We start from the raw sequence: 7,645 nt of genomic DNA, 5'->3' as shown, positions 1-7,645 counted from the left end.
ATTCACAATATGACCAAAAGCACCGAATCTATGACCAAATGTCTAAAGTACCCTCAATTTATTTAGATGATTCTTTTTGAATCCACGTAATTTTACCGCCTTAAGAACCATTATTTCGCACGATTCGAGGCAACCATATTTAATCAATAGAATTTAAGATCTTTAATCTGACGGTCCAATAAAATGTTGAAATCGTTCACAACCATTGGATCTATTTAAGGGTTCAAGTGTTTCTCTCTTGAAACCCTCGGTAGCAGTCTCTAGGCTTCTTTTTCTTTTTCTTTTCTCTTCTTCTCTCTTTCTTTCCTTCCTTCCTTTCATTTCTGTCCTGCTAGGTTTTCTCCTTGAAAAGCTGCTGAAATTTTGCTTGATATTTGGTCGTTTTTAATCCAGATCTGTAGCAGTTTTTAGGGTTTTAAGGTGGGTTCTCTCTCTTTCTAGTATTTTTTTCTTTTTGAGCTGAGTTTCATGGAGGAAGTAGTTGGAGATCTTGATTTGTTTTTCTTTATGAACTGAGGAAATCGATATATGGGTTGTTTGTGTTAACATCTGATGTTTAATGGGTTCTTTTAGCTGGTTCTTGTGTTGTAACTTGTAATAATTTATTAGCTTTTCTTAAGAATATGTATGTTATGATTTCTTTAGATTCTTTGGTTAAGAGTGAAATTTTTGGAGAATAAAAGAAAGAAAAAGTGTGATTTGTTCGGAAAAAGTTTATCTTTTTTTAGGGGAAATTAGGGTTTATGGTTGCTTTTTTTTGGTTATTACTTTTGAATGATTCGGAAATTTCTTCTTTGAAAGAATCTTGTCCTGCTTCACTATCACCTGAAGGGAAGAATCTTGTTTTTAGTTGATTTATGCTTTTAAAAAGCTAATTACGTGTAGCGTTCAAGAGCTGAGTATCTTAGTGTTTTGTTATTGTTGGTCTAACATACTATTGTTATTGTTTTTTGAGGAAAAACGCTGTTGGATTTTGAAATTAGGGTTGAAAAATGCTGTTGGATTTTGAAATAGGTAGCTACAGTTATTCCGTACTTGATTTTATTGTTACATGTCCTCACTTTCTTAAGTCTGATTTGTTGTTGGAGTTGGGGTTCTAGTAATTACAGCAGCTACTTATTGATGGAGAAAAAAAGATAGGGAATTTATAATTGTTGGTCGTCTGTTACTTTGTTATCATATCTATATATGTCATATGCGCAGCTCTGATACAAAGTGTATATCTAGAAATCTGTATGTTGGATTTGGGAGTGGAATTGCATCTCTTGCTGTTTGGTGTAGTTTCTGCACATCTTTGTGAAGTCGTAATTGAAACCTTATCTATGAAAAACTCGTATTTTGCTGTAGCTTAATCTGTTTTGAAGGTTAGATGAACACACACGATCATTTGTTTGTGGGTCATAGGAAGCTGAAGCTTGACTTTTTGCCGTGTGTTTTTTGTTGTTTTGTTTACATGTGATTGTGATTCTTTTTTTTGTTTGAAGTGAAGCTCATTAATGTTTCTTGTTTTTGATGAGTTTAACTGAAAAGGATATGGTGGGATTGGCAGTAAATTTTCCTTTTTTATTGACCAATAAGTGTGTAATATAACAGTCCATTTATCTGCTGTGTATTTGGTATCTGATTTTGGACAATGGTGAAATCGAAATGAAAATTAGTTTGATCTTGAACCATGAAATTCGGGTTCTGTTGTCAGTGCTAGTTTAAGATGTTAATAGTTTATGGAGTGATTGCTAATTGTGGTCTTAAAATGTTTATTCAGTGAAGGAGGAGATGGATACAGGATTGAAATCAGCTTCGGTTGCTAGTTTGTCTAATCAAAATGTGGTACGTGTCAGAATTGTTATATATGTCTCATTTTACACCTAGAAAGGATTGGCTAAAATTTGCAACTCTTAAACCTCCAAGGAATAGGGAATGATATTCTTATCATTCATGCAGAAACTGCACTTAATTCTACACATAACACTCAAAATGAGAAACAAGGCAAATTATATGGTACTGTTACAAAATGGAAATGACCATCTTAATTACCTTTTACTTTTGGTTACGCCGGGGAAATTCGGTCTAGTTATTAACCCTAATTTTCCAATAATACCCAAGATCGTTTGGGCATGCCACCTTGAACATATAAGGTACACTGCTTCTCCATAGGATTCAAGAAGTAGATCATTCCTTCAGTGGATGTGACAAGCTCTGTGAAATAAAGTTTGTGTCCGACACTTGGTGTTAATATCTGACGCCTTTGGTGTGCCTAATGCTTATAAAACTTTTGGCATTACCTTATTGCTGATACATGCCTGGTATTCTGATACCCATTTGTTTTTGTCTCAGGTTTCTGGGAAAGATGGAAGCAAAAACAATTTCAGTTCTTCCATATCCTCGTCACGTTATGGTAATTCTGACTTGAAAGGAGGGGTTAATCAAGTACCAGCTACAGAGCACAGTTTATACTATCCAACCAGTTGCTATGGTTACTATTATCCAGGTTAGTTGTTCAAAAATGTACATCTTGTCTTGGAATATGATGTTCGTCGTTTATTTATTTACATTTTGTGCAATTATTCTTGCAGGATATGATGGTTCATATCCTGAATGGGATGATCGTCATTATTTTCACGCAGGTGATGGATCAGAGATTCCATACTCGGTGAGTTTATTCGGCTTGTTGACCTTTTAATTCTATCTGTTTGTATTAAGTTGGTTATCAGATTAAGTTCTGTTATTCAATCCTTGTGACTTAAAGCTAGGAGGCTTCTTGAGTATCTGTTATTCCGACCTTTTCTGTCTTGAACTGCTCTATTCATATTGATGGTAGTTCAGATACTATACGTGTCTGGACGTATTGCATATCCTACTCTATTTTGATGGATTTGGGGCAGCCAGCTTATGTTGCTTCTTCAGGATAAGTCAAGCAGTCTAAAACTGTGTTTGCCTATCTAGATCAGCTCAAGGCTTCTATTAGATCACCTAAATCTGGATGTGTTATTTTTTTTAGGGTGGTGAGATGGTTAATTTACAATATTAACGTAAATATGTTCACTGTATCTTTCAGGTTCCACAGTTGGGGATTGATTATCGATCTTCTGCATTCGCGAAAGGTTGCTATCCAATGGGGAAGTATGCTGCATTCTCTAATCAGCAAGGGCTATTTCCAAATAATGGTTACATGTACTACAGGCAAAATGCCAGAAACTGGGTTGGCAACGACAGATATAGATCTCGAGAGAGGTTTAATAGGAATGGGGAATTTGAAGCCTCTAGTGAGCTAAACCGTGGTCCTAGGGCTCGTCGAGTGATCTCATCAGCTGAGAAAGACCAGTTAACCCCTGCAGCTCACAAAGACAAATATAACCTTCCAGAGTTCCAGACAGATTACGAAAATGCAAAGTTCTTTGTAATAAAGTCCTATAGTGAAGATGATATTCACAAAAGTATCAAGTATGGTGTGTGGACTAGTACAGCAAATGGCAACAGGAAGCTGGATGCGGCATTCCGAGAGGCAGAGACGAAATCTGGAGAGATGTGCAAAAGGTCTCCCATCTTTCTCTTCTTCTCAGTGAGTATAAAACTAACCTTCATACCTTACAGGAACTTTTGGTAGTGGACTCCTGCTTATTATTTTTATCATTATCCATCAGATGATAAGTGAGCTTTTTACTGTAATTTTAGGTAAATGGGAGCGGGCAGTTTGTTGGCCTAGCTGAGATGACTGGGCAAGTTGATTTCAAGAAGGATATGGACTTTTGGCAGCAAGACAAGTGGAATGGCGTCTTTTCAGTCCAATGGCACATAGTTAAAGATGTTCCTAATGTCCAATTGCGACATATCATACTTGAAAACAATGACAACAAGCCTGTGACCAATAGCAGGGATACTCAGGAGGTAATTCATCTTTGTGGACTTTCTTTAGAAAGTATTTTTTTATGAGTTCAGGGGAATAGAATTTGTTGCTATGGGATAAATTCCATAGTGTTCTTTTCTTTTTCCTTTTTTACTCTTTAATTAATTGATGCTTTGCATGTTGAAATGTTTATGCTAGTTGCATATGTGCCCTGCTCACCATAGCATTTCTTTTCTTTGAGTTTCTTTGGGATTAAAGAATTACATGTATGATTATGAGTTTCTTTGGGATGAAAGAATTACATGTATGATTATAATAGAGATAAGCTTTTGGGTTTCAGATTGGAGTGAAGCAAGGTTCAGAAATGCTGACCATTTTCAAGAGTTTCTCTACAAAAACATGCATGCTAGATGATTTTAACTTCTACGAAGACAGGGAGAAGGCACTTCTTGCCAGGAGAACTAGTAAAGCTGCTCTTTCACAAGAGGAGATCGACAGAAAGAAAGAGTTTTCAGTAATTACCTTAATCTCAATCTATATTTTTTCCCCTTCTGTTTATTGATTCACCCAGACAGGTTTTAGAAAGGATGCCTACCATTCGAAAGTTCTCTAAAAACTAAATCTAATCTTTCGTGCATATTAGCCAAAATATGTTCTAGTTCTTGGGTTTTGAGCCTAATTGAGAGCCAGGTTATCACTAAATAGAGAGGGAAGGGGTAGAAGTTGGTACCTATAATATATTGAAATGTTTTCTGAATTTAGAATTTCTTGATGCATACAACTTGATTGGTAAAATAAAACCAGCAGCTTCTCTCTTCAAACTTCTTTATTAGACCTGGAAAAAAAAGGAGTTGATTTTAGGGAAAAGCTTCTAACATCAACCAAAGATTTCAAAAGCTTTTTTATGTTGATATTAGCTATGCTTGACCTTTAATCAGTTTTAATGTTTTCAAGTTGAAATCAAGAAATGTCCACTTTGGGATATAAAGCGTATCGAAATTTAGTGGGTCTGCTCTGTATTTCTGGCTCCTGTCTAGCCCACTAATTTGGCTTACCTAGTGCACAACTTTTGTTACCGAGGGCACTGTGTCCCCTGGTACGTGCTGTTTAGATGACCTCGTGATTTGTGTGATAAATTCACCACAGGAAACTCAAGATCATCTGACGGCATGCATCTGGGAGCCTTGTGCAACTCTTGCCCATCCGAGCGGTGTGTGTTAGTGTTCTTGTATGATCTGAGTCCAAACAAGATTAGAATGATATATTATAGTTACTATTTACAAGCCTGACACCTAGTGGACACTCGTGAAAATGTTGGTTTTCCAGCGACCTTATCGAAACTCTTGAAGAAACATATGCTACTCTGTAAAAGATGAGAAAATCTTGCTATTATTTAGTGCCCAGTCCCGTCTGTTACGGAGTAACATACGTGGATAATAGCTAACTCGGGTAAACTTGTCCTCAAATACCATGCTAGGTGTAAGCTTGTCCTCGAATACCATGCTAGGCATAAACTTGTCTTAACAGGAGTAGCTTATAAGTGTGGGGATTCCTCGAATACCATGCTAGGCATAACCTTTCTTTGTTGCCATTATTTACAGTACTGATTATGTTGCACTTGTAATTAGAGACCTGTTCTGTACATGTATACCAAAACCTGATGTGTGTATTTGCTTTTGCAGAAGCATTTGGAAGCAGGTGTAAAGAAGATTGATGAAGCATCAATCAAGGGTCAGATTGCGACTGATGCCAAGACTGCTTCACTCATTGAGCTCACCAAGAACATGTCGCTCAATCCCCTTCCGTCGAAAATAGTTCGATGAAGTGCTCTGGCCTCTTATCTACAGCTTAATTTGAATTGAATACGCATACTGTTATGCTGGCTAAATTGTATCATTGCAGCTAACAAGACATTCTGCACTCACATACTCTCTAGATAGCAGATGTGGGTTTTGGTATTTCTGTTGTCTTAATTTTAGAATTTAGGAGTGAACAACTTGCTTTTTGTTTCTTTTTCTAATTTGCGTCTTCTGAGTTTCAGCAGAGAGCCCTTTGTAAGTTGATGATTTTAGTTTCAAGTTACTGAAAGTTTTGCACAGGAGGATCTAGACTTTAATATTGTCTGAATTGCAGTAAAAAGATCCAAATCAGATTTTCCACTTGGTCTTTATGTGTGATTAAAATGAATTTCGGGTTTTCACTGGGTTGAAACTTGAAAGTTGGTTCTTGTAATTTGGTGTATTAACATCCTTGTATCCCTGGTTTAAGTATGTAGCACAAGTTATCCCTGCACAACTGTGTTGACATTACAGACCATTGTTTACTTCACCCTTCGCTAGGACTAATATTTTGCAATTGCCTAATCTAAAGTAATCGAACATTCTCCAGCATCTTTCAAATATTTGGTTCTAACTTATACAGAGTTCAGGTGTGTAAATGAGGAGGACTTGAACTTTTGAAGCTCTTTTATTTTGTTGGCGTCTCATATGAAAGCTTACCTAGTTTAAGTATGGTGTTAGTGTCCGACTTTTGAAAATCTAAATTATGCGTTTGAATTTTGGACATGTAAACTAGTAGAATCAAACAACAAACTCAAAATTCGATTTTGGTTAAATTTTTTTATTCATTTCACTAAAATGTGTAATCCATCCAGGTACATATACAAGACAGATACAAACTACAAAGGCTATGTCGAATATTTACGTTCTTCTCTGATTCTGCAACATGTTGAACAGCTTCGTCTCCTAATTTGTGTAGCACGGAACAGAAGACGTGTACGATGGTTGTTTCTTCTTAAAATTCCTCTCTTCATTCTCAGCATCGATGCGACTCCATTCATTCCCACGACATGGTGTAACTCTGCTCCTCTTTTTCGTCTGAGATGGAGCACATGGAAAAACATCCCCTGAACAGCCACCAAAGGGGTTTTGATTTTGAGGGAAAATTCCTCCATAAGGACCAGCTGCATAACCCATGTAACCATTATAGGGAGTCATAAACCCATCCATTCCCAGCTGCATACCATTCCAATATGGGTTGTTATAGGCTGAAGTGCCAAAAGGCATCTGACGATAATCGGCTCCAATAGCTTGAGAGGTTCTCCAAAACAGATCTCCATCCAAAAGCGGCTTGCCATCAACAGTGAAGATGGGTTTCTTCATTTTCTTGTTATTTCAAGCAGGATACTTCTGTTGCACTTCCTCTTGCCCCAGTGCAGCACTATTTATTACCTGACTACTTGTTGATTCGGCTTCATCTTCAGATAAATCAGGAGTTGGTGCAAACTGGCCATTTTCATTGCCATCTGGAGTTTCCGCTTTACGACATGATGGAATTTTTTCAGTCTTCGAAGTGCAAGAGAGACTGGGTGCTGGGATTTTCGGCAGTGAAGAACGAGCAGATCCTACTTCTTCAGTAGTCATTGTACTTTTTGTATTTCCTGAACTAGTATTACCTGACTCGATATAGCGGTCAATGGTGTCCCTGATTGTTTTGTTAGGAATGAGGTCATCCAAAAGTATTCTAGCTCCACACAAACACATGGATTTTGAAATAATGTTGCCTCTAATACATCCATCACAGAAACTCCGAAAACAGCACTTGCTCGTAAGCACAGCAAATCTCATCACATCTTTACACATCGGGCAGTGAAGTTCTGGTGGAACATCGATAACCCGCCTACTAATAGTTGGTATGCCTTCAACTAGCTTCTCAAAATCCACCTCATTAGGCTTCAGAACAGCAACAGAACCTCCAGGCAGTGCATATGAACCATCAGCAGTCTCCACTAACATTGATTTG

The 7,645-nt window shown here is 37.3% G+C and overlaps 1 protein-coding gene across 1 annotated transcript; it reads left to right on the top strand.

Moving 5' to 3' along the window:
• The first annotated feature begins 234 nt into the window (after window positions 1-234).
• Window positions 235-6,003, top strand: LOC113283365. Its single transcript, XM_026532597.1, has 8 exons — window positions 235-420; window positions 1,763-1,827; window positions 2,335-2,488; window positions 2,574-2,650; window positions 3,056-3,559; window positions 3,673-3,885; window positions 4,185-4,358; window positions 5,527-6,003. The coding sequence occupies exons 2-8, from the start codon at window positions 1,774-1,776 to the stop codon at window positions 5,665-5,667; spliced, it is 1,317 nt and encodes a 438-aa protein (XP_026388382.1). The 5' UTR covers window positions 235-420; window positions 1,763-1,773; the 3' UTR covers window positions 5,668-6,003.
• Window positions 6,004-7,645: the final 1,642 nt, after the last annotated feature.

Source organism: Papaver somniferum, chromosome 5 (assembly GCF_003573695.1).
Source record: "Papaver somniferum cultivar HN1 chromosome 5, ASM357369v1, whole genome shotgun sequence".
NCBI lineage: Eukaryota > Viridiplantae > Streptophyta > Magnoliopsida > Ranunculales > Papaveraceae > Papaver > Papaver somniferum.
The sequence above is the reverse complement of the archived record's forward strand: the minus strand, read 5'-3'. Positions and strand labels throughout refer to the sequence as shown.

Bases quoted from the DNA above. Each gene is read 5' to 3' on its own strand.
- LOC113283365 (XM_026532597.1), top strand. From the start codon at position 1,774: ATGGATACAGGATTGAAATCAGCTTCGGTTGCTAGTTTGTCTAATCAA. The intron at 1,828-2,334 runs GTACGTGTCAGA...TTTTTGTCTCAG, and splicing joins GTTTGTCTAATCAAAATGTG to GTTTCTGGGAAAGATGGAAG. The intron at 4,359-5,526 runs GTAATTACCTTA...TTGCTTTTGCAG, and splicing joins ACAGAAAGAAAGAGTTTTCA to AAGCATTTGGAAGCAGGTGT.